This window comes from Delphinus delphis, chromosome 20, assembly GCF_949987515.2.
Source record: "Delphinus delphis chromosome 20, mDelDel1.2, whole genome shotgun sequence".
NCBI lineage: Eukaryota > Metazoa > Chordata > Mammalia > Artiodactyla > Delphinidae > Delphinus > Delphinus delphis.
Window position 1 is genome coordinate 8,848,138 of NC_082702.1, and position 26,492 is coordinate 8,874,629.

Consider the following 26,492-nt stretch of genomic DNA (forward strand, 5'->3'; position numbering starts at 1 on the left):
ATCTGTGACTATTGCACGGTTATCCAACATTTGTTAAGCTTTTCCAGGGTACAGGGAGCCATGTCTGAAAGGTCACAGACACTGAAACAGAATTTAACTTATCCTTTCACCTCTGCAAAGATTTGGCAGTGTAATCAAATGAGGCTGGATATGCCTCGTTTGGCTTAATACTACAGTGATTTTGTCTAGTTAACCAGGGCAACATGGTCAAAGTGCCTGTGTGCAAGAAAGAGACAGAGACAGACCAAGATCAGGTGTGCTCTTCTTAAAGACAAAACACAAGCTGTAGTCTGGTATTTCTAACAACAAAAAAAAGACTCTGTTACAGATATTCACCAACTTGTTAAGTTTTCAGAAGAAAACATTTGCAATAAAATGTATAGAAGCTATGTGCAAAAATTCTGGAAGGAAGACAAAACACCAATGATAAAACCTGGTCTTGGGAAAAATATGCCTAAAGAAGAAACCAAAAGGCAGCAACTCACAAGCAGCCAGCGCAGATTCAACAGACTGGATCTGCCTACCGACACACTCAGCATACTAAGGCAATACACTAATAAGGCATGTACACTAAGGCAATATAAGACTTCAATCTACTAGGGCAATATGTTAAAACTAAAGAATGAAACAGCTTCAAAACTTACTTGGGAAAAAGCTCAGATTTGAGATTCTAATGTGCCAGTGTACCTAGTATACATACAACTAGTGCTTTAATTTGCTGAATTCCTGAAGCAGACTTTACATTCGCTATGAAACTTACAGCATCAAATTGCGTGAAAAACGACTCAGGTTTCTTTTCTATATTCTCAGTGTCCACTTTCACATCCACCATGGGGTTGAGATTCTGTGCGCGCTCCAAAGAGGCTTCGGCCCTGTTTCGGCCAACAGACCCAGTACGGATCAGGAACTGGGCTCCGGGGTCTTCTGGAGATACCTAGGAATAATAATTTTTTTTTTAAATACTTGAATTTCGAGGGAAAAACAAATGAACTTTTCCACTTTAAAGAATAACTAAAACATCTACCATCTAATTGTAGTACTACTGTTGCTATAGGAGTCTGCCCAGCGCAGACTCCCTATACTCTTTCCTTCTAAGGCTTTAAAATAGACATTGAACTTTTTTTTTTTTTAAACTGGGCACTGATGGTTAAAGAGCACCCCCTTGTGTTTATAATGAAAATTCACTCTAAACAAAAGAAGTCCATGCTTTCTTAAGTAAATGTTTAACTGCTAACAAAATGACATAATCATCAGTGCTAAGAGTTGACCAAATCCCTACCATGTGCCCAATTCTAAGCAATCAGAGAGAGACATAAGTAATTTAAAGGATGTAGTCCCTGCCTACAAGTGGTTTAAAATCAGACCAACACAAAAATTAGACACAGTTAAGAATGTTTGAAACGAACTCTTAAATTCAGTTAAAACTCAGAAAGGAGGACAGCTGAGCAGAGGTTGGAGAAGAGGGATAATTTCACTCATAAGGCTGGACGTCAGCAGAAGAGAGCCTCAAAGACAGATAACATAGTCACCTGACAGCCACCAGTAGGATTACAGATTCCACTGTTCAAAATGCATTTCTTCACACATCAAACATCTAATTTAATCATGAATCTCCATGATGACCCCGCCACCTTCACCAAGACTGGGTTCAACAGAAGTAATCCTCCTCTCCTGCCAACTATCCACAGTATACACTCTCCCTTGCTATCTTTCCTCCAAGCAAATGAGCTGGTCCTCCTCCCGTTCAAGGCCAGCCCTCTAACAGTACGCTTGACCCATCCCATCCCATCCCAGGGATCTCACCACACACAGCGAGATCGTACATCATAGTGGTTAAAAGCCATGCTCTGGGATAATTCAGGTTGGATTCACAGCCATGATTTGAATCCTGGCTCAACCACCTAAATGTGTGACCTTGAGTGAGTATGAGGGAATCACATGTAAAATGAGGACGTTACTAAAAGCGACGCACTGCTAATCACTCCACCAGGGGAGTCAGTACTACCTGTGCCCCACTCCTTGGCCTCACAGCTCCCGGCTCTCCTTCTCCCTCGCTGGACATTCCAGTTTCTATATGGGCCCTCTTAGGTGCAGCTGTTCTCAGGATTCCACCTCGGAATCATTCATCTTTTCACTCTATATAGCTCCATAAACCAACTCCATGCCTTATAGTTTCTACCAAAATCTGCTGTTATTTCTCAAATTGCTCTTACTGGTACAGATTGCTTCCTGATCCATCTGAGTCTTATATTAAACTGCCCACCAGAAAGTTCCTCCTGGAGATCCCATGGGCCAATCATAATCCAATTCCTATGTTTGTTGTCTCTGTTAACAGAGACATCTCTGACACATCCAGTCACCAGAGCCAGAAACCTGGTCTTCCTATCCTCTACACTTCCTTGATAGCAGCCACCAGGTGACGTGGCTAAGCGCATGGCCTCTGCCAGGAGTCAGACCGCCTGGGTCCTGGTAGTACCACTAACTGCTGTGACCTTGGGCGGGCCAATACTTCACTTCCTTTTCCTCCGTTTTCTTATGTGTAAAGCAGGAATGATAATCCCTACATCTCAGAGTTGTTTTGAGGCCTAAGTGAGATACTACAACTACAGCTCCTAGAACAGCGTCCAGCACTTACAGTAAGTGTCAACTGTTGTACTTCCTCCTTGCTTTCCCATATAGAATCCTACTGACTATACCACCGAAGCATCTCTCACCTCTCGGTGATTCTCGCCATCTCTATCCCCACTGTCATTCCACAGACCCTTTTCATCTCTCACTTAAACTATTAAAGCAGCCTTCTAAGTAGTCTTCTGCCCCATATCTTGTGCCAACCACAGTCTACACAGTATTAGTGATCTACAGAAAGCCCAAAGCTGAAGTCAACCCTCGCCCATCTGAAACTCTTCAATGACTCCTCACCACCTAGAGAATTAAGTAAGTTTACAGCAGAGCTTACCAGCTGGCCCTTCATGACTTGGACCTCACCTGCAATCTGCAACCCCCCCAGCACCACGGGCTTCACACTCTAAAAACACCAAACTGTTATATTCGATTTCTACCATGCTGTCTTGTGCTAATGTCCCCTGCCTAAAACACAGCTCCTCAAACCCTGAAAAACCTCTGCTTGTTTTTTAAGACTCAGCTCAGCACTCCAGGAAGTCTCTCTCATGTCTGCATGCCACAACCTGAGTCAGGTAGCGTGCTCTGATTTCTGGAAAAAAATTGAGGATGGGAAGCAAATCTTGTGCATTTTTCTATCGCCAGTACCTAGTCTACTTCAGGGTAGGCAGCAGGTGCTCTTGGATGCTTGCTGACATAAACGAAATGAAAAACTCTAAGGGGCAGGAATTAACATCTTCAATTTATAGATGAACAAGCTAAGTCTCTGTGAGGTTAATTCCCTTTCCCAGCTTCAGAAGGTGTGATTTGAGCCCAAGCCTTCATGATTCCAAAGCTTCTGCAAAATGCAGCACCATCTTCCTGGGACGTTCCTAGTCAGGGACAAAAGAACAAGCAAACTACAAAAGGCAGAACCACCAGAGAGTGTTCACGAACTATGAAATTTATGAGATGGGAGTTAGGCTGGGTAAGTTGACTGGGACCAGGTTATACGAAGCCAGTGGTTCTCAACCCTCCCTGACTTATAGACTCACCTGGAGAACTTTTATTTTTAAATAACTCCCCAAATATTCTAAAGCACAGATGGGATTGAGAACCACCATGTCAGGCTTTGAAAACCAGTCAGAGGAGTCAGGCCTTACAGCGGAAGGCAAGTAGAAGGCACTATCAGTCTTTAAACTGAAGAGGCAACGGTTGACTCCAACTCTGGGTGGCATTCGTGCCAGTGCCGAGGCAGTGAGAGAACCACATCACATGGCCTCGGTGTTCTCTCATCCCCATTTTCAGATTTCCCAACCAAATGAGGAAACTACCATCCCATTGTGGTTTCGTTTTTCCACACCAACGGCCTCCAGGTTTTGGAACCATCCTTCCTTGGGTCTCCACTCTTACCCTCTCTACCCAGGCAAACAAATTCTTCCCCTGGATGGGGTGTTCCTGCCACTAGGGGGCACTGTGGCTGGTGGGCGGGGGGATGTCAAAGCTGGGAGGGTTCAGTTAATTATCTGGCAGCTTGCTTGCAGGGATTTTCTTTCCTTAGAAAGTTTTGAATTCAAGTCAAAAATCAATTTGTGACTGTGATATTAAGTGAGCCAACCTATGTGTCTCTTCGTATTGTAGGAGAATTAAGACAACAAAAATTCTAGATATTATTTTCTCCTGAAACTCCAAACAGGAGAGCTTTTAAAAATTTCATTAACATTTACTTTTGTCTACAGAGCCTATACCTCGCACTGTGTGTGCTAGTTACTTAGCATGAGACAGGACCCCTGTTCATTGCCTAAAAGGAAAAAAAGACACAAATAATATGTGACAATACAATTTTTGAAATATTTTAACTGAAAAAATACATGATTTCTGGAATTTGCTTTAAAAAACTGTCCCAAAAAATACAGGGGAAAAGAGAAATAAAAAGATCAACAAAACATTGGTATCTGTAGAAGCCAAGTAGGTGAGGTGTCAAATATTATTCTACTTCTGTATATATTTGAAATTTTCTATAAAAGAAAACCAAAATGTCATTGAGGCATGAGAATGTAAACAAAGCAGCAGTTATTTTCACCTTGGAGAAAAGATAGGTCAGAGAAAGCTACATAGGGGTTGGGCACTATGGTTCTATTATCAATTAAATAATATTTTATCATATAATTAACTATTGGATGCTTATTACATGCAGGCACTACATTAAGTGGTCCTTATACATTCTCTCTGATCCAACATTTCCCAAGGTAATGCCTGTGAAGCATCTCCATCAAGATCTCCTGAGACACCTCTGTTTTTCTTCTGAGATACCTTTTAAATGTATATATTCCTGAGCCTTACCTCAGGCTTTGTAAAGTAGAATCATTAGGGGTGAAAGCTACACCAAAACAAAGCCCCAAGGCAATTCTGTATTTTAAATGAGTGATTCAGGTGATTTAAAGGTACAAATTGGAAGAGCACTCCTCTACTCCTCACAATCACCCTCCAAGGGAGATGCTAACTCCACTTTACAGACGGGAAAGGTCATCACCCCGTAGGATATGGTGGAGCTGAATTCAAACCCGGTGCTGGCGCTGTCAGTCTCCAAGGGCTACAGTGCCACTGACGCCAGCCCTCCTCTTTCACAGCCCAGAAGGGGCAAGTAGGAAGGCACGAAATCTCCACGTGTTTATACCAAAGAGGGGAGATGGCGAAGGAGAGTGATAAGGCGGCATCTCACCTGCTCGTGATCCAGCATGGTCAGTCCTTTCACTCCGGCCAGGATGAGATTCTTGGCGATTTCAGCCCCGAGGCCCTTCATGCCAACAAGAAGCACCCGGGAGGCCCGCAGCCTACAAGGCAGATATTGTCAACAGGATGAAAGAGGACAGTGGAAGCTCTCCGAGTTATTGAAGAACAAAACAAGACAAAAATAGGGAAATGATCTTGGATTTCATTAACTGCACTTAAGCATCCAGGCCTCAAATCTTGAAAAAGAGACAGGCTCCAATCTATCCTGCTGAGAACAATTCATTCAACAAATATTTATTGAGCACCTACTATGCCAGGCCCCCCTCCAAGGTGTGGAAATACAGCAGTGAACAAACAGACACAATTCCTGCCCTCAGAGCTTGTATTTTGTAGAGACAGACAAACAAATAGAGATATATAATATCTCAAAAAGTGAAGAAAATCAAGCATGGTATGGATCAGGAATGATGGAGGATGTGAGTTTAGTCAGACTGATCGTGAAGGCCTTTCCACAGAGGTGCTGAGCAAAAATCAAAATGAAATGAAGGACATATATACAGATACTTGGGAGAAGAACATTCCAGGTAGAGAAAAAAGCAGGTGCAAAAGCCCTGAAGCAGAGGAGTGCTTGGCATATTCCAGGAGCAGGAAGGCAGATAGAGCAGTTGAAGAGCAAAGGGAAGAGTGAGCAAAGGGAAGAATGGGGGACTTCCCTGGTGGTCCAGTGGTTAAGACTTCACCTTCCAATGCAGGGGGTGCAGGGTTTGATCCCTGGTCAGGGAACTAAGATCCCACATGCCTCCCCGTCAAAACACCAAAACATAAAACAGAAGCGATAATATAACAAATTCAATAAAGACTTTTAAAATGGTCCACATCAAAAAACTCTTAAAAAAAGGTAAGAATGGTAGATGAAGCTGTAGACAGAGTCAGGGGCCACATCATGAAGGCTCTTACAGGCACTGTCAGGATTCTGGATTTTATTCTAAACATGATGGAAAGCCATTGGGGGGGGTTATGGTTGGAAGGGGAAGAGTGTCACAGTTAAGGTGAGAGAGGATGATGGCTTGAACTAGTGTGACAGCAGAAGACAAGGGGAGAAGGGGTACCATTTAAGCTACAACACACAAGGTGGCATGAAAGAGGGCGCATCTGGGAAGTGTTTAGCTCATTCTGAGCATGTAGAGTGACAGAAGATGAGGCTTAAAAAAAAAAATGGTAGGGCTTCCCCGATGGCACAGTGGTTGGGTATCCGCCTGCCAATGCAGGGGACACGGGTTCAAGCCCTGGTCCGAGAAGATCCCACATGCCGTGGAGCAACTAAGCCCGTGCATCATAACTACTGAACCTGCACTCTAGAGCCCACGTGCCACAACTACTGAAGCCCGCGCACCTAGAGCCCACGCTCTGCAACAAGAGAAGCCACCGCAATGAAAAGCCCGTACACTGCAATGAAGAGCAGCCCACGCACAGCAACTAGAGAAAGCCCACACACAGCAAGGAAGACCCAATGCAGCCAAAAATAAATAAATTAAAAAAAAAAAAAAAAAGGTAGTCAGAGAAGTCTGGACTTAATTCTGAGGTCAGCAGAAGGCAGTATAGGTCCACAATACCTTATTTGAAATCCCTTGAACCAGAAGTGTTTCAGAATCAGAATTTTTCATATTTGAAAAAGGAAATAAAGGGAATTTCCTTGGGGTTCAGTGGTTAGGACTCCGTGCTTTCACTGCTGAGGGCCTGGATTCAATCCCTGGTTGGGGAACTAAGATCCCACAAGCCGCCCAGTAGGCCAAAAAAAGGAAATAAAGAGTTTGCGTCATATATCATGAAAAACCCCATCAGGATCTTAGGCAGCACCCTGTAATCAAACTCATTAATATTTTTGCAGCAAATGTATGATTATTCACACTGAAAAGCATTAGTAAGAACTAAGAACGGTCTCACCTAAATTCAAGTTCTGCTGACCAATGAGTTTGCTCTTAATTTATGAAATGGGTTCATTCTCATCAAGTACCACTACTAAGGAGAACATGCAGAAACTCTTTTCCAAAAATGGTTCTAATAATTATGGACACTTGCATGTCATCAGGCTAGAAGTCTTTAATGGTAATGATGGCTGATAAAATCGAGTCCTGCACTGATTCTTTTTTTAAATTTTTGGCTGTGTTGGGTCTTCGTTGCTGTGCGCGGGCTTTCTCTAGTTGCAGTGAGCAGGGGCTACTCTTCGTTGAGGTGCGCGGGCTTCTCTGATTCTTGATGCTGGCAGATCTGGGATTTCCTTCAGTGATATGACCAAAGGGTAAAATGGCGGGGGGGAGGGGGGAGGGAGAGAACATTGACATAGGCATATGTCTGGGGCTCAGCTTCTCCATTATTGCTTTTTTCTACACGGCCCTTCCACTGCCAACCATAGCCTAGGTGACAGGAGCCTTTCAAGTGACAATTCCACTTCACCAGAATAATTGGGCAGAGGGCTTACGGCATACAAGCAAGGTAAATAACAGAGATGATCTGGTAGTAGTGGAAGGTAAGGCAGGGAAAATGGGAGGGAGCCAAGACTGAATGGGTTTAAATGCCAGCTTAATGGGTTTTTTTTCCTCTGTCAGATTTTTTGAACATCAGAATCAAACCCATCACTGAGCCCTTTTGTAATTAAGGCAGTGGGGATTGAAGAGATGTTCAAGTAACCTTCATGGAGCACCTGTTCTATGATGGGGAGGATGCCAGGTGGTTTTGCATACATGTTTGACCAGGTCATCGAGGAGATTAAATCATGAAGTCAGAATTGGTATCTCCATTTTACAAATGAATAGACTGAAGGTCAGAGAGGTCGTCCAGTTTGCCTGGGTCACCCAGTTAGGAAGTGGCAGAGCCAGAAGTCAAGTCCAAGTCTTCACACCCGGAGGGCGTTAGTGATGGGCCATGCTCGTTGCTGAAGGAGCAGCAAGGAAAACAGTGCCCAAGGAGAAGTTAGTGGGTTTGGAGATGAGGGGGCCATCGGTAACGTCTGAGGGTACAGATTTCCCAGAAGTGAGTGGGGACGGTCTAGCTGTATCCTTGAGGTAGATACAGCAGCCAAACAGGAAAAGACTGTCACTCAGACTGAGAGGGACCGTGGAACCTGGAGTTCCAGGCGCAGCAGTGTTAGGACCAGGTGAAGGGAGGGCTCGCAGGCTAACAGTGAGAGCAGAGACCTGGAAGGTACAGCTAAATGCACGGCTGCTCAGCCTTTCTAATGTCAAAGGTTTGGTATGTGCACGATGTTCTCTTTGGAAACATTGCATATTTATTATATGTGCTGATTCTCAAGGGATTGGAGCGACTCTGGAAGGGTGCGTGGCTTCCTTCCTCCTCCCCTCTGCTGGTGTAATGCTATCAATCTGTGATAAGAAACCTGCTCATTGCTAGCATCTCTGTTATTTACCTTGCTTGTATGCCGTAAGCCCTCTGCCCAATTATTCTGGTGAAGTGGAATTGTCACTTGAAAGGCTCCTGTCACCTAGGCTAGGGTTGGCAGTGGAAGGGCCGTGTAGAAAAAAGCAATAATGGAGAAGCTGAGCCCCAGACATATGCCTATGTCAATGTTCTCTCCCTCCTCTCCGCCACCATTTTACCCTTTGGTCATATTACTGAAGGAAATCCCAAATCTGCTAGCATCAAGATCAGTGCAGAGGGCTTCCCTGGTGGCGCAGTGGTCGAGAATCCGCCTGTCAATGCAGGGGACACGGGTTTGAGTCCTGGTCTGGGAAGATCCCACATGCCGTGGAGCAACTGGGCCCGTGAGCCACAACTACTGAGCCTGCGCTCTGGAGCCTGTGCTCCGCAACAAGAGAGGCCGCAATAGTGAGAGGCCCATGCACCACGATGAAGAGTGGCCCCCGCTCGCCGCAACTAGAGAAAGCCCTCGCACAGAAACGAAGACCCAACACAGCCATAAATAAATAAATAAAAATCAGTGCAGGAACAAGAGAAGCTATTCATTCATTCATTCATTTTTAGCTGCGTTGGGTCTTCGCTGCTGTGCACAGGCTTTCTCTAGTTGCAGCGAGCGGGGGCTACTCTTCATTGCGGTGCGTGGGCTTCTCATTGTGGTGGCTTCTGTTGTTGCAGAGCACGGGCTCTAGGCTTCAGTAGTTGTGGTGCACAGGCTCAGTAGTTGTGGCTCATGGGCTCTAGAGTGCAGGCTCAGTAGTTGTGGCGCACGGGCTTAGTTGCTCCGCGGCATGTGGGATCTTCCTGGACCTGGGCTCGAACCCATGTCCCCTGCATTGGCAGGAGGATTCTTAACCCCTGCACCACCAGGGAAGTCCCCCACCTGCAGACTTTAAATCACAACATTCCACACACCTGAAACACACCCTGTCTTCCTCTCTCTGCCTAGTCAAGCCTTTCCTCCAAACCGCAAACCCCAACTCGAATGCCATTTCCTCAAAAAGTCCTTATCACGGCACTCAGGCGAGTACCCTCTAAACTCTTCCAGTAACTGCTCCACAAAAATGCCTCTGACATAAATCACATGCAGCCCGTGGCCTCTCTAGGATCCCTCCATCCTAGAGAGCTCCATAGACTCTGACTGCTCGGGAGCGTTTTGGGGTTTTGTTTGTTTGTTTTGTTTTGTCTTTGTGGCCATGCCTTGTAGCATGCTTGATCTTAGTTCCCCGACCAGGTATCGAACCCATGCCCTCTGCAGTGGAAGCTTGGAGGCTTAACCACTGGACCGCCAGCGAAGTCCCTTGGGAAGTTTTTTAATTCAACTGCCAACAACACTGAATATCATGTTTATGTTTTTAATCCTTAACCATTCTAGGGGCCCTGAGATTACTGCTTATTTATGGCTCAATTACATGAAAAGCACTTAAAATAGTACCTGGCACATAGTCAGCATTGAATGAATGTTAGCTATCATTACTCAGGCTCTAATGCAGCAATTCCCTTCTTGGAATCAATCCTGCAGAAATACTCACGTGGGCACAAAAATCATGTACAATGCTATTCACAGCAGCGTCCTCCACCACTTCCCTCCATTTTCACAGCCACACAGCCCTACTCTGAGTCACCACTTCTCACTTATAAAACCACAAGAGTGGGCTTCCCTGGTGGCGCAGTGGTTGAGAATCTGCCTGCCAATGCAGGGGACACGGGTTCGAGCCCTGGTCTGGGAAGATCCCACATGCTGCGGAGCAACTGGGCCCGTGAGCCACAACTACCGAGCCTGCGCATCTGGAGCTTGTGCTCTGCAACAAGAGAGGCTGCAATAGTGAGAGGCCTGTGCACCACGATGAAGAGTGGCCCCCGCTCGCCACAACTAGAGAAAGCCCTCGCACAGAAACGAAGACCCAACACAGCCAAAAAGTTAAATAAATAAATAGCATTCCCTTAAAAAAAAAAAAAAATACCCACAAGAGCCTGACACCTGGCCTCCCTGCTTACATTCCTGCCTCCAACAATCCACTGTCCCCATCTCAGGTAGAGAGCTTCTAAAACTGACCATGCCACTCTCCTGCTCAGACCTTCCAATGGTTCCCATGCAAGCTCCTTACCAACAGCCCTGCATACCACTCCTGCCTGTCTCATCCTACTCTCTCCCCTGGTAAGTCCCCTACTTACCTGGGGAGTAGTCCCCTACTCCCCAGGCAAGTCCCCTGGTAACTTGCCTACAGCCAGGCTGGCCTTCCTTGATCCCAGAAAATGCCACATTTGCTCCCACCGTAGGACTCTAGCATTAGCTGTTCTCTCTGCTTCTTCCCCTAACTCTTCATATAACCCATTCTTTAGGTCTCAGCTCAACTGCCCCTCCTTAAAAAAGTCCATACTGGCCACCTAATCCAAAATAGGTCTACGTCTTTTCTATCTAGAATTTTGCTACTTGTTTATGTGTTCATTCCTCGTTCCTCCATTACAATGTAAGTAAGCTCCAGAAACCATATCTCTAGCATCTATGACTGTGCTTGGGACTTACCACACTGTTACTCCAATTACTATTGAATTAATAGATACACCAGGACTTACACCAGGACTTCCCTGGTGGTGCAGTGGTTAAGAATCCGCCTGCCAATGCAGGGGACACGGGTTTGAGACCTGGTCTGGGAAGATCCAACGTGCCGCGGAGTCACTAAGCCCGGGCGCCATAACTACTGAGCCTGAGCTCTAGAGCCCGCAAGCTGCAACTACTGAGCCTGCACGCCTTGTGCTCTGCAACAAGAGAAGTCACTGCGATGAGCAGCCCACGCTGCAACGAAGAGTAGCCCCCGCTCGCTCCAACTAGAGAAAGCCCACACACAGCAATGAAGACCCAACGCAGCCAAAAACAAATAAATAAAATAAATTTATTTAAAAAAAATACACCAAAAGAAACCCAAATGTCCATCGGCAGAATTACATAAAGCTGGTACGTAATAAAACAACAGCTAGTGCTCTCTTCAGCAGCACATATACTAAAACTGGAATGATACAGAGAAGATTAGCATGGCCCCTGCGCATGGATGACACGCAAATTTGTGAAGCGTTCCATATTTTTTGTAAAACAATTATACTCCAATAAAGATGTTAAAAAAAAAAAAAGATGATCAAAACAACAGCTAGGGCTTCCCTGGTGGCACAGTCGTTGAGAGTCCACCTGCCGATGCAGGGGACACGGGTTCGTGCCCCGGTCCGGGAGGATCCCACATGCCGCGGAACGGCTGGGCCAGTGAGCCATGGCCGCTGAGCCTGCGCGTCCGGAGCCTGTGCTCCGCAATGGGAGAGGCCACAACAGTGAGAGGCCCAAGTACCGCAAAAAAAAACAAAACAAAACAACAGCTAACGGGACTTCCCTGGTGGCACAGTGGTTAAGAATCTGCCTGCCAATGCAGGGGACACGGGTTCAATCCCTGGTCCAGGAAGATCTCACATGCCACGCAGCACCTAAGCCTGTGTGCCACAACTACTGAGCCCGTGTGCTGCAACTACTGAAGCCTGCACGCCGAGAGCCTGTGCTCCGCACCAAGAGAAGCCACTGCAATGAGAAGCCTGCACACCACAACAAAGAGTAGCCCCCGCTCGCCACAACTAGAGAAAGACAGTGCACAGTGACGAAGACCCAACACAGCCAAAAATAAATAAAACAAAATGAATTTAAAAAATAAATAGATTAAAAAACAAACAAAAAAAACACAACAGCTAACACTCACTACGTGCCAACCACTGTTCTAAACTCTTTACGTGTATTATGTCATTTAACACTCACGACAATCTTACGAGCTGGTACCTTGTTATCCCTATTTTGCAGCTGAGAAAACAGGCACAAAAGAAGTTAACTAGCTTACACAGCTGGTTACACAGCTAGAAAGTGGCTAATATAACCAGCTAGTAGAGAAGGGCAACAATAGGGTAGAGTGATTGAGATGGTGTGCTCTGAGGCCACACTGCCATGGTGCACACCTACTATGGAAAACTAGGCAACCATTAAACAGAATAAAATAACACCAGTCAACGCTTAGGATACAGCTACTGAATGCCCAAGCACTGTTCTAAGCAACTTACATGTACTAACTCTGCAAGGCAGATAGTACTAGTAGTCTTAACTTTACAGATAAAGGAAGCTGAGTGTGGTAGACAAAATAATGCCCCCCGCACCACGTCTACGCTCCTCATCCCTGGGGTCTGTGAATAAATTACATTACACCACAAAAGGAATTTTGCTGATGTGATCAAATGAAGGGTTTTGAGATGGGGGTATTATCCTGGATTTTCCAGGTGGGTTCAAGCAATCACAAAGGCCCTTATGCGAGGGAGGCGGAAGGGTCAGAGTTAGAGGAGGAGATGCGATGACAAGCAGAGGACTTGCTCACAGAAGAGACTTGAAGATGCTTTGGAGATGAAGAAAGGGGCCACAAGACAAGGAATGCAGGTGGCTTCTAGGCACTAGGAAAATCAAGCAAACAAATTCTTCCCTAGAGCCTCCACAGGGAGTACAACCCTCCCAACACCCTGATTCTCCTTTAGCCCAGGGAAACATTCCAGACTTCTGAACTCCAGAATTTGTGCTGTCATAAGCCACTAAATTTGTGGTAACTGCTACAGCTGCCAATAGGAAACTAACACTGAGGCTCACAGTTCTTAGGGACCTTGCTGAAGACCACACAGCTACCAAACAGCAAAGCAGATAGCAACTCAGGCGATACTGCTCCAGAGTCTATGCTCTTAAAGTGATATGTTTCTCAGGATCACAAATAAATATAAAATTACACTGTGACATACTGGGTGTAGAGTCTATTGGTAACAACAGTGACAGTAGGGACTTCCCTGGTGGCGCAGTGGTTAAGAATCCGCCTGCCAATGCAGGGGACACGGGTTCGAGCCCTGGTCCTGGAAGATCCGACGTGCCACGGAGCAACTAAGCCCGTGAGCCACAACTACTGAGCCTGCGCTCTAGAGCCCACAAGCCACAACTACTGAGCCCGTGTGCCACAACTACTGAAGCCCACACTCCTAGAGCCCGTGCTCCACAACAAGAGAAGCCACCGCAATGAGAAGCCCGCGCACCGCAACGAAGAGTAGCCCCCGCTCCCCGCAACTAGAGAAAGTCTGCGTGCAGCAATGAAGACCCAATGCAGCCAAAAATAAAATAAATTTTAAAAAAACAAAAAACAGTGACAGTAATTACCAACCACAGAGGGCTCACTAAGTTCCAGGCACTGAGCTAGGTACAATACATACAGTGCCTCACTGAAACCTTGATTATGGTTCTTCACTGTTTTTCTCTCAGAAAAAAAGCACACATCCTAAATGTTGCATACAATTTCTCTCCCTAAAAGGCCAAGTGGCTCCACAGGCCCCCAAGTAGGCCATCACGTTTCCATAGGAAAGGATCCATGTCTGCCTTGAGAAACGAAAAAACTGAGGTTCAGAAAAGGTGTCCAAGCTCTCACAGCTAACGGGTGCCCAGAGCTGGGATCCCAAATTCAATTCTAATCAGGATTTGTGATTTTTTTTTTTTCCCTCTCTCAATGTCTCCCCCATGCTGCCTTGCATATAGTAGGTTCTAAATAAATACTTGCTGATTTACTCTCCTCTCTACTTCTGCTGCCATGGGAATACCTTTTCAATTTCTGGGAAGGAAGGAACCAGTCTTTACACCACAATCTGAATTCACAATACATACTGCAAGGTAAGTCAAGACAATGAATTCCACTCATGATGAAAAATTCTGAAGACGACCAAATTCATATTCAAACCACATTTATTGAGAGTCTAATGCGTGAGAGTGAGTCATGCAAAAATCTTGTATAATATGATTTCAAGTAGGGCGAGCACAATGTCCCCGAGGCCAGAGAGAGCTTTAGCATATCTGAGGAACATAAAGATACAAGCAGCCTGAATGGAATGAGCCAGGGAGATGCAGGCAAGGTCAGACAAAGCAGGGCAGAAAGGCAACGGATTTTTAAAGATCTGAGTATACAGGAAATCACTGGAAGGCTTTAAAGAGGACTGCTGTGATCTGTTTTTTAAATTTAAATCAGTTTGGCTGCTGTGTGGAGGATGGATTATAAAGAGTCACACGTGGAACAGGGGAGACCAGGGAGGAACCGTTGAGGTGACCTGAGATGATGCGGGTAGCTTGGACTAAGAAGGGAGGATGAGACAGGGCTTGAAGCAGAGCCTAGAGGAATTCCCTATAGACTGGATGTGGACAGAAAGGACAGAGGTTCCTAGGTTTCTGGTCACTGTGACCAGGAAAATGATGGGGCCACTTGGAAGATCTGACCATTTTCTTCTTCTAAAAATACTCTCCGCTTAACTAACAGTACAGTCCTTTTCACTTAAATCTACAATCCTGCCCCATCCAACTGCCCATTCATTATACTTACTTAAATGTCCTGACAGAATCCAAGACAGACCTTAAGAGTGTTCCTCACCTCGATCTGCCTGGGCAAATCTGCTCCTCCTACAGTCTTCCTTGTCCTTTTGGAGTTTCCACTCATCCCACTGACGCCTGCTTTATCTCATTTATCTCAACCTATTTCCTATTTAGTTTCCCTTATTTTGTGGCTGGTGATTTACACTTGTCAAATAATGGTAGCTATAACTTACTGAATGCTTTCTGTGCGTAGACTCTATTCATGCATAATCTCATTTCTTTCTCAATAATCTTATGACGTAGATTCTGTTATTCCCATTTGATAAGTGAGAAAACTGAAGCACAGAGAAGTTAAGAAATGTATCCAAGGTTAGATAACTATGAAGTTCTGGAGCTGAGATTCAAACTCAACTATCAACCACTAAAAAATTGATCCTTATATGAAACAACCAGGATTGGCCTCCAGTACACGCTCAGTCACTTTCATGGCAAGTAGGTGCCTATGGAACCAACTGAAGCGCTGTCTGAACAGCAGCAGTGTAGGGTAATGAGTGCTTGAAAACAGGGAAGTTTTTGGAGCCCCCTCCCTGTAAAGTCAAAACTTCAGTTGAGGGCTCCCCTGGTGGCACAGTGGTTGAGAATCTGCCTGCTAATGCAGGGAACACGGGTTCGAGCCCTGGTCTGGGAGGATTCCACATGCCGCGGAGCAACTAGGCCCGTGAGCCACAACTACTGAGCCTGCGCGTCTGGAGCTTGTGCTCTGCAACAAGAGAGGCCGCGATAGTGAGAGGCTCGCGCACCGCGATGAAGAGTGGCCCCCGCTCGCCACAACTAGAGAAAGCCCTCGCACAGTAAACGAAGATCCAACACAGCAAAAATAAATAAATAAATTACTAAACTCCTACCCCCAACATCTTAAAAAAAAAAAAAAAAAAAACTTCAGTTGAGTCCTTAAAGATTTAGTCACACTCACCCCTCCTTTTTTGCAGATGTGGAACCTAAGGCCAAGAAACTGTTGTGACTCACCCAGGGTCAGAGAGCTAGTTAGCAGAGCTAGGAATTGAACCCAGGCTTCTGGACTTCCTAGGTCTTTGCAGTGTACAATCATTTCATCCACTCAACAAATATCTGAATGTCTACATACTTGCAGGCACTGGGAATTTAATAGAGACCAATCAAAACCCACATCTTAATTACTGGACATTTATAAAGTGCTTGCCCTCATGGAGCTTATCCTCTACTTCTCCCTTCTCAGTCACCCTCCTTCCTCACTCTTAGATAGGGGATAAATGACCGCTGAGTGGAAGGAGAAAAATTAGACATGCCTTTGTTGTGAAAGTCGGTGCAAAAACTGAAGCACAGTCTGAGAACATACAGGGCTGCCAGCTTCAACACTCTCCTTTATGTTCATCTGATTGAAAGAATGAGCCTCCCATTGTGGCTAATGAGCTACTGTGGAAATAGCAGTGAACCTGAAGTTAGTCACTTAGATTCAAGTCCTCCTTCTTCTATGTACTTGGTGTGTGACCTTGGGAGAGGTGGCTCCCTTCCCTGAACCTCATCCACAAAATGGGCTCGGCGCCACAGCAAGAGATGCAAACTCACGTGCTTACAGGGGCCAGGCAATTCTATCAATGAGTGAAGCAGAGCTGCTGGAGACGACGGCCAAGTAGAGAGCCCAGGCTCTGTGTAAAAGAGCCTCGGGACTTCCCTGGCGGTCAAGTGGTTAAGACTCTGCGCTTCCAATGCAGGTGACGCAGGTTCGATCCCTGGTTGGGGAACTAAGATCCCACATCCTCGCGGTGCGGCCGAATAAGAGAGGCGGCCACTGCTTAGCTCCAACCAATGTGGAGATGTCTGACCTTACTATTTTTCAAAAGACAGAAATCAGAAACTGTGAAATCCCCATATGTGGGGAGGGTGGGGTTGGTTGGGAGGAAGACAGACACATCTTCCCAACTTCTCATTATAAAAAATTTCAAACATACAGAAAAACAGCAAGAAGAGTTAACGTTTTGCTCTACTGGCTTTACCCATATGCCGACATCACAGCACTTCACACCTTTAGCATGCAACTCCAAAAATATGACATTCTCCTTCCTACCCACACTATTATCACATCTAGAAAATAATTCCCAAATATCATCTAACAGGACTGAATACTCAAATTTCCCCTATTGCCTAAAAGATGTATTTTAGGGAAGTTTTCTTTTTGAACCAGGATCCAGTCAGGGTTACACCTTGCATTTGGCTCCACTCTTTACTCTCTTAATCTAGAACAGTCCCTTCTCTTGTTTTTTCCATGACACTGACTTCTGGAAGAGAACCAGGGCAGTCGTCTTGTAAAACGTCCCACATTCTGGACATCTCATCATTACCTCAATGGTGTCCTTTAATTTGTTCCTCTGTTCTGTGAAAACATGATATCTGGCAGGAAAACATAGAAGATGATGCACTGAGGTTCTCATTTCACTACATCAGAAGACACATTATTAAATATTTCTACGTGAAGTCGATTTTATTCCTTCTGATGCTCAAACTGCCCCAAATTTGGCCAATTCTCTAGATTTTTAAATGCTGGCAACTAATTTCAAAAAAATTAAAACACTGTATGAGAGATACACACCAGTTTTTTGGGTTTTTTTAATTTTGAGCCTTCTTTTAATTTATTTATTTTTATTTTTGGCTGTGTTGGGTCTTCGTTTCTGTGCAAGGGCTTTCTCTAGTTGTGGCAAGCGGGGGCCACTCTTCATCGCGGCACGCAGGCCTCTCACTGTTGCAGTCTCTCTTGTTGCGGAGCACAGGCTCCAGACGTGCAGGCTCAGTACTTGTGGCTCACAGGCCTAGTTGCTCCGCGGCATGTGGGATCTTCCCAGACCAGGGCTCGAACCCATGTCCCCTGCATTAGCAGGCAGATTCTCAACCACTGCGCCACCAGGGAAGCCCACACACCAGTTTTTAACCTCCAGACTGTACGAGTTCCCTTGAAGACCCTTTTTATTATTATTTGTCTCCCTTCCAATTCTCTGACAACCTTGGTCCAACATTATAGAGTCAGAGGCAAAACTGTAGCCAGAATGCAGTCTGTCCATTCGCAGGCTGCTTTCTATTTCACAAGGATCCCCAGTCCCCAAAGTTCTCCTATCCCACCTGGAGTTCCCTTAGAGACAAGTCAATTTGCTTTGCGGAGCCTCCTTCCTTTCTGTACAGAGGAGGAAATCACTGCCTTTCCTTCTCCAAAGAGCTGCTATCAGACTCAGCTGAAAAAGGGACAAGAGAGCACTTTAATCAACTCTGTAAGACTGTATACAAATCTATAGATTCCAAATTATAGGGTAACCCCTTCCTACCCTCCCAGGACCCTCAGCCAATCCTTTTCAGGTTCTCCGCTGAGTTCTAGACATCTTCACTTCCTCAGAATAGCTCCCATCTCCCAAGAATTCCATACCCCGACTCTGATTTGCCCCTTAGGTCACCTCTCCCTCAGGAGCCCTCCATCCATTCTTTAATGCTCCTCAGATAAATCATTCATTCCTACCCCTCCGATAGATCTCTCACTAATTCCAGTTTAATCCTCACCAACTTTACCCCGCCTCAAACAAAACCACCTACTGCCCCCAACGCCTGGAATCAACCCTTCTAGTACACTTAGGATCCCCTTCTCAACCCTTCAGGAACCCCTAACACTCCTTCAAACGGCAGTTCCTAAACTCATTCGACACTGTGTCTTCAGCCCCATTCTCATCATTTAATCTCCAGTCTTCTATTTCAGGTGCCTTCAACCCTCAGACCAGTGCTTGCTAATGCCTCGTAATGCGCCCTCCTCCCCAGTCACAGAAGGCTCCACACACCTAAAATGAGCCTGAAGTAACCCCCACCTCACCCCACCCACCACACACGCTCTCTCACCAAAAAGCTGTAGAAGCTCCCGCCCCTCAAGCCTCTTGGACTGCCTGCCTCCCCAACCCTTGGCTCAATTAATTCTGCCCTCTGTACTCACGCACATCTCATAACCACCCCCATCACTCAGACCTCATCACTGAACTCAACCACTCACATATTTATTTCTACTTACATGTGTAGTAAACAGCTAAAACGTTAAGTCCAAAATAGAACTGCTGACTCTTCCCCCACCTCAGTCAGTGAAGGCACTTCCGTCTTTCCAACTGCTTCGGCCAAAAACCTTGAGTTCTGCCTCTCCCACTCCACACATTTAATCCTTCAGCAAAGCCTGTCCCCTCTACCTTCAAATTATATCCAGAATCTACATCTGGCCCCTTCCCTAGAGTTCCAAGCCACCATTACTTGCATCTCAAGGGGATTATCGCAGCAGCCCCCCAAGCGGAATCCTTATTTCCACTTCTGCCCACTTCCACCTGTTCTGCATGCAGCAAGAGCGATCCTTTTCAAACACAATTCAGATCGTGTTACTCCTCTGCTCAAAACTCTCCAACAGGTTTCCCAACACACTTAGAATTCAAAAGCTACCTCCTGGGACTTCCCTGGTGGCACAGTGGTTAAGAATCCACCTGCCAATGCAGGGGACACGGTTTGAGCCCTGGTCCGGGAAGATCCCACATGCCGTGGAGCAACTAAGCCCGTGCGCCACAACTACTGAGCCTGCACTCTAGAGCCCGCGAGCCACGACTACTGAGCCCACGTGCCACAACTACTGAAGCCTACATGCCTAGAGCCTGTGCTCCGCAACAAGAGAAGCCACCGCAATAAGAATCCCGCGCACCGCAATGAACAGTAGCCCCCACTCGCCGCAACTAGACAAAAGCCCGCGCGCAGCAACGAAGACCCAACGCAGCCCAAAATCAATCAATTAATTAATTTAAAAAAGAAAAAAAAAAGGTACCCCTCATTTGGTTGCAGCCACCCTGTTGCTCTCATTTGCCAAGCATGCTCTGGCCTCTAGGATTTTACACTTGTCCCCTATGCTAGGAAGATCCTCCCAGATGGCCACAGGGCTCTTTCCTTTCATACGGGTCCGAGGCTCAATGTTACCTCTTCAGAGGCCTCCCCTGGCCACCCTATCAAAATAGCTCTCCCACCCCACCATCCTTTATTGATCCTCTTTCCCTGCTTTATTTTTTCTCCCTAGCACTTGCATTGCCTAATATTTTATTATTTTTTATGTGTATTGCCTCCCCCACCGGAACGTAAGCTCCATGTGGGCAAGGAGTCTGCCTAGTTCATTAATACCCGCTCAGCGCCGGTGGCAGGTGCTCAATAAATAAATATCTGATCATATCGACCACCTCTTTCAAAGACCTCATCCCCTCCGATAATTACTCCCCCATACCCAAGGTATCCCCAATCCTGTCCTCTCGGGACACACCCCCAGATCTAGACACAAGCAATCTCTTCGGGTACCTCCAGCACCCCCAGACTCTCCGTGCCTCTCAGGAACCTCACTTGAAATTACTTGCTCCAAAACCCCTCGGAAAAAACCCTCACTCTTTCAGACTGGCCCACTCCTTAGAGGCCACAAAAATGAATGCAAGCTCTCATCTACTGGGCTCGCCAGTCTCCCCAGCAACCAGCAGAGAACAGGCTTCCACTACCTATGAATGAATGAACTATGCCCCCCCGCCACTTTCATCGTTTCCATGCATTCCTGGCCCCTCCTATTCCCTAAGTCCCCAACCCCGATCCAAACGCCACCATCGCTCCCTTCGGGCGTCGAGTTCCTGAGTCTGCATCCTCCGGATCGCTCAGAACTCCCCCAGCTCCCCTTCTAGAGGTCGCCAATTCCTCGGAACAGCCCTCCCACCACCTAGGACGTCCCCGCTTCCCATACCTTCCGAGGAAACATCCCAAATCAACCCCTCCAGTCCTCTCAGGAAGGCGACCACGGCCGGGTACACGATTCCCGCCTCCTCTCTTCAAATTAAACCCTCCGGCTCCCCAACGCCTCAGGCCAGACCACCCTCCAAACCCTCAGTCCCACAAGCCGCACCGGCCCTTACCGTTTCTGGGCCTCCAATCCCCAGAGACGGATCTGCCGGTCATACTGAGCCGCCTCCTCCTCGCTGATACCGCCGCCTGCCTCCTCCTTCTCCACCATGGCGCCGGCTCTCAGCGCCGGAGCTCTGGTCCTGCTCACGGCAACCGCCCGCCGGCCCCACAAGCCGCCAACCGCCACGGGCCGCGCGCCCAGGCCGCATCTGCGCCTGCGCCAGGGATCGCGCCTGCGCACTACTTTCTCCAAGCCCCGCCTGCCCCTGGACCCTGGAACCACGTGGACCTCCTTAGCCTCCGAGGTGGGCGGGCATCAGCCAGTCACGTGATGGAGTCTCCTGCCAATCCTGGCCAAAAATCCGCGCGGCTTCTGGCCCCACAAGGATACCCAAGTGGTTGTTTATGAGGCCTTCAATTCAGCAAGTAAAATGGAGCGTCTGCCGAAATCCCGGTAACGGGGTTGTTGTGAAATAGGGTGGTGAGTAAAATAGATAAAATCCTGCCTTCATGGAACTTACGTTCCCTTGAGGAAAAACTTAAGTTCCCAAAGGAAAAAATATATAAATCAGGCCCTCAATAAATGTTTTGGAGAAAATTAAAACAGGATATGGGACTACAGGGTGACAGGTGATTGTTGAGCAGAGATCTGAAGGAACCGTAGAAACAAGCTGGGTAGATAACTGGGAAATGTAGCATTCCTGGACAGAACAGCAGCTGCAAAGGCCCTGAGGCTGGCACATGCTAACGTAATTAAGGAGCTGTGGAGAGGGCAGGGTGGCTGGAGCAGAGTGAGAGGGTGGTAAGAGATTAAATCATAATATGAAGCAGGTGGGGAATCTTGTAGGTTAGTAATAGCTAATAATAGCTAATATGTGTTTTCCCTAGGCAAAATACCTTTTTATTATTCATTCAACAAATACTTATTAGGAACTTGTTTGGGAATTCCCTGGCAGTCCAGGGTTAGGACTCTGCGCTCTCACTACCGAGGGCCCTGGTTCAATCCCTAGAACGTGCTTGTCAACCATCAGTCTCTGTGCTAGGGGTAGAACAGTAAAAACATTTTTTTTAAATTTTTAAATAACAATTAAAAATAGCTGCCCTCTCATGGAATTTAAATGGGTTTTATATGGATTATTTCTCTAACCCTTGCAAAAGTAGATAAATTCTTTAATATTCCCATTTCACAGCTAAAGAGTCTGAGGTCCAGCGAAGTTGAGTATCGATATTAGTGGCCTGAACAAAGTCTTATATCTTAGAAGTAGTGAAGCTAGGATTCAAATCCAGGCCCACGTGCTTCCTCAGGAGGTTATACTGCTGGTGGTACATTAAGCTCCTACTATGTGCTCTGACCTTGTCCAGTGAGGTACATACCCTATGAACCTCAGAGATAGATATTTCCTCCCCTTTTACAATATGACTCTGAGACTCAGAAAAGAGTAGCAATTCATCAGAGGTCAAAATATCATTCAAGGGACTTCCCTGGAGGTCCAGTGGTTAAGACTCCATACTCCCAATGCAAGGGGCCTGGGTTCGACCCCTGGTCAGGGAACTAGATCCCACATGCTGCAACTAAGACATCACATGCCACACGTAAACATCCCTCATGCCTCAACTAAAACCCGGCACAGCCAAATAAATAAATATTTTTTAAAAATGTATCATTCAAAAAATATGGAGGGACTTCCCTGGTGGCGCAGTGGTTAAGAATCCGCCTGCCTATGCAGGGGACACGGGCGCGAGCCCTGGTCCAGGAAGATCCCACATGCCGTGGAACAACTAAGCCCGTGCACCACAACTACTGAGGCTGCGCTCTAGAGCCCATGAGCCACAACTGCTGAGCCCACATGCCACAACTACTGAAGCCCGTGCACCTAGAGCCTGTGCTCCATGACAAGAGAAGCCACCACAATGAGAAGCTGGCACCACAATGAAGAGTATCCCCCGCTCGCCACAACTAGAGGAAGCCCGCGCGCAGCAACAAGGACCCAACGTAGCCAAAAATAAATAAATAAATAAATTTATTTTTTAAAAACTAGAATATGATAGAAGTGAATGCTGGGCCAATTTCTGAGTCCAGCCCTTAAGAAATGGACAGCCTCCCCTCAAAAAGCTAAACGTCGAATTATCATAGGACCCAGCAATTCCACTCTTAGGCATATACCCAAAGAATTGAAAGCAGAGACTCAAACAGATATTTGTATGCCAATCATCATGGCAACATTATTCACAATAGCCAAATGTGAAACAACCAAATCCATCCATCAGGTGATGAATGGATAAATAAAATGTGGTAAATCAATACAATGGAATAATAGTCACCCATAAAAAAGGATGAAGCACTGATACATGCCACAATTTGGATGAACCTTGAAAATATTATGCTAAGTGAACGAACCCAGATACAAAAGGTGATGAAAAAGAAGTAGGTAGTGGTGATGGTTGCATGACACTGTGAATGTACTTAATGCCACTGAATTGTTCACTTAAAACTGGTTAAAATGGTGGATTGTATGTTATACATTTTTACCACAATTTTTAAAAAATTAATAATGTAATACACCCAAAATGACTGAATTGTACACTTTACAGCATTTCTTTTTTTTTTTTTTTTTTTTTGAGGTACGCGGGCCTCTCACTGTTGTGGCCTCTACCATTGCAGAGCACAGGCTCCGGACGCACAGCCTCAGCGGCCATGGCTCACGCGCCCAGCCGCTCCGCTGCATGTGGGATATTCCTGGACCGGGGCACGAACCTGCGTCCCCTGCATCGGCAGGCGGACTCTCAACCACTGCGCCACCAGGGAAGCCCAAATTGTACACTTTAAACGACTGAATTGCATGGTCTGCGAATATCTCAGTGAAGCTGTTTTTAAAAAAAGGAAGTGGTCATCTTCCACTTTCTGTTGGGACGCTTGCTCTTAACCCCAGCCTCCATACTAGCACAAGACAAAGCACCTTATGGAGACGTCCATATGGAGAGGAACCAAAGCTTCTGACCCTCAGCCCGGCCAACAGCCCCAGCCAACAGCCAGCACCATCTTGCTGGCCACGTGAGTGAGCCGTCTTGGAAGGAGACCCTCTGGCAAACAGTCAAGTCACCCCAGAGGGAGGAGAGAGAAGCCATTTTTGCCAAGCCGTGCCCAAAGTGCTGATCTGTAAGAAAAATAATTGTTTGCTGCGAATTCCCTGGTGGTCCAGTGGTTAGGACTTGGCCGCTTTCACTGCTTGGGCCCCAGTTCCCCTGGTTGGGGAACTAAGAACCAGAAAGCCCTGCGGCGCAAGTTTGCTGATCACTTGCTACAGAGCATTAGATAACCCGAATATTCTCCCCACCCAATTCTCTCTTCTCCTATTCTCTCCGTTTTTGCCCAACCCCAATTCTCTTTCTCTCCCTGACTTTAGTTCCTTTCTCTGCTGAAAGTGGCAGAAAAATAAACAGAAACTTTGAGAAGTGCTGTCAAGGAAAAGAAGGAGCTTTGACAGTGTCTGGCTTAGTGTAGGAGTCAGGAAATAATATTGTGAGAATGTGAACTCACTCTCCATTTTTCTGAATTTAGTCTATCTGATAGGTTTATTCATTTACATTTCCCTGAGGATGTCCTCAATGCCCAGCCCTGTACTAGGCAATATATAACCTCTAGGGGGAGTATTTTGTACTGTGGTTTCAGGGAACATCTCTCAGAGGAAGTAATGACCAAACAGACTCTGGAGGAATGAAAAGAAGTCAGGTGACTGTGCCATGGTGACCCCAGGGGACAAAGGGATCATTGAGAAACCAGATCATGAATTTTTTAAAAACTGAGATATAATTGACATATAACATTGTATTAGTTTTGTGTATGGTCTTTTTATTTTATTTTTTCATAAATTTATTTATGTATTTATTTTTTTTTGGCTGCGTTGTGTCTTGCTGCACACGGGCTTTCTCTAGTTGCAGCGAGCAGGGGCTACTGTTCGTTGAGGTGTGTGTGGCTTCTCCTCTTGTTGCGGAGCACAGGCTCTAGGCGCGCGGGCTTCAGTAGTTGTGGCACAGGGGCTCAGTAGTTGTGGCTCACGGGCTCTAGAGCGCAGGCTCAGTAGTTGTGGCGCACGGGCTTAGTAGCTCCACGGCATGTGAGATCTTCCCGGACCAGGGCTCGAACCCATGTCCCCTGCACTGGCAGGCGGATTCTTAACCACTGCACCACTAGGGAAGTCTCTTTATTTTTTTTTAAGCCTGGAAATCTATTTGATAATTGCAATATGTGATCATTGTACTTTGAGGCAAACAGAGAATGTAAAAAATTCAGGATCCTAGGGAATTCCCTGGTGGTCCAGTGGTTAGGACTCTGTGCTTTCACTGTGGAGGGCCCAGGTTCAATCCCTGGTCGGGAAACTAAGATTCTGCAAGCCACTGGCTCAGCAAAAAAATAAAATAAAATAAAATTCAGGATCCTGAGCACTAAAGATGCAAGTCAACTCTTCCAGAATGAGCACTGCTTTGCTTAGAATAATTTGAGGCTGTCTTTGAAATGAGCAAGTTTGGGAAGCACATGCCTCTTCAGATTTGTCATGTTTCTTCCAAATATTGCTGGGCCCCCTAGGAAAGGCCCTTTCCTAACTGCCTTCCTGACCCCCAATTCAGCCTCCAATCATGACCTTACCCCATATCTTACGCTAGAGGAGGAGATGCAGGTGCAGATGGTTTGAAGTTCAGGGACAGAATGAGAAGAGCCATTTGATAATTTTAATTTTATTTTATTCTGTCAAAAATTTTTATATTTGGGACTTTTAATAGGCCCTTTTTTGTCCCATGAGTTATAGTATACTGTATCTTCATAATTAGTTATGGTTTATGAGATTGATTTATATAACTGATATGTTTGTATCATTATAGTTAATTTTTAATTCTAATGAAGGGAAAAAGTGACACCAATAAATCAAAGATGAAGTTAACCAGGCTTCCCTGGTGGCGCAGTGGTTGAGAGTCCGCCTGCCGATGCAGGGGACACGGGTTCATGCCCCGGTCCGGGAAGATCCCACATGCCGCGGAGCGGCTGGGCCCGTGAGCCATGGCCGCTGAGCCTGCACGTCCGGAGCCTGTGCTCCTCAACGGGAGAGGCCACAACGGGAGAGGCCACAACAGTGAGAGGCCCGCGTACCGCAAAAAAAAAAAAAAAAAAGGATGAAGTTAACCAATTAAAAAAACTTGGATCTTCAAGCTTAAAAAAAAAAAAAAAAAAAAAAGATCTTCAAGCTTACACAAAGTAGGTCCTGGGCTTCCCTGGTGGCACAGTGGTTAAGAATCCGCCTGCCAACACAGGGGACACGGGTTTGAGACCTGGTCCGGGAAGATCCCACATGCCGCAGAGCAACTA

General features: G+C 46.2%; 1 protein-coding gene and 1 non-coding gene across 2 annotated transcripts in view; one reads left to right on the plus strand and one right to left on the minus strand.

Moving 5' to 3' along the window:
• Positions 1-21,327, minus strand: part of SAE1 (SUMO1 activating enzyme subunit 1) — a 74,312-nt gene extending 52,985 nt beyond the window's left edge. Inside the window, exons 1-3 of the mRNA XM_059999017.1 lie at positions 21,145-21,327; positions 5,321-5,432; positions 761-934 (exon numbers count right to left, since the gene is read on the minus strand). Of these exons, the coding sequence (XP_059855000.1) occupies positions 761-934; positions 5,321-5,432; positions 21,145-21,242 (384 nt within the window). The 5' untranslated portion in view covers positions 21,243-21,327. The remainder of the gene's footprint in view (positions 1-760; positions 935-5,320; positions 5,433-21,144) is intronic.
• Positions 11,742-11,848, plus strand: LOC132417375 (U6 spliceosomal RNA). The gene has a single exon (XR_009517814.1). It is a non-coding gene; the product is annotated as a U6 spliceosomal RNA (small nuclear RNA).
• Positions 21,328-26,492: the final 5,165 nt, after the last annotated feature.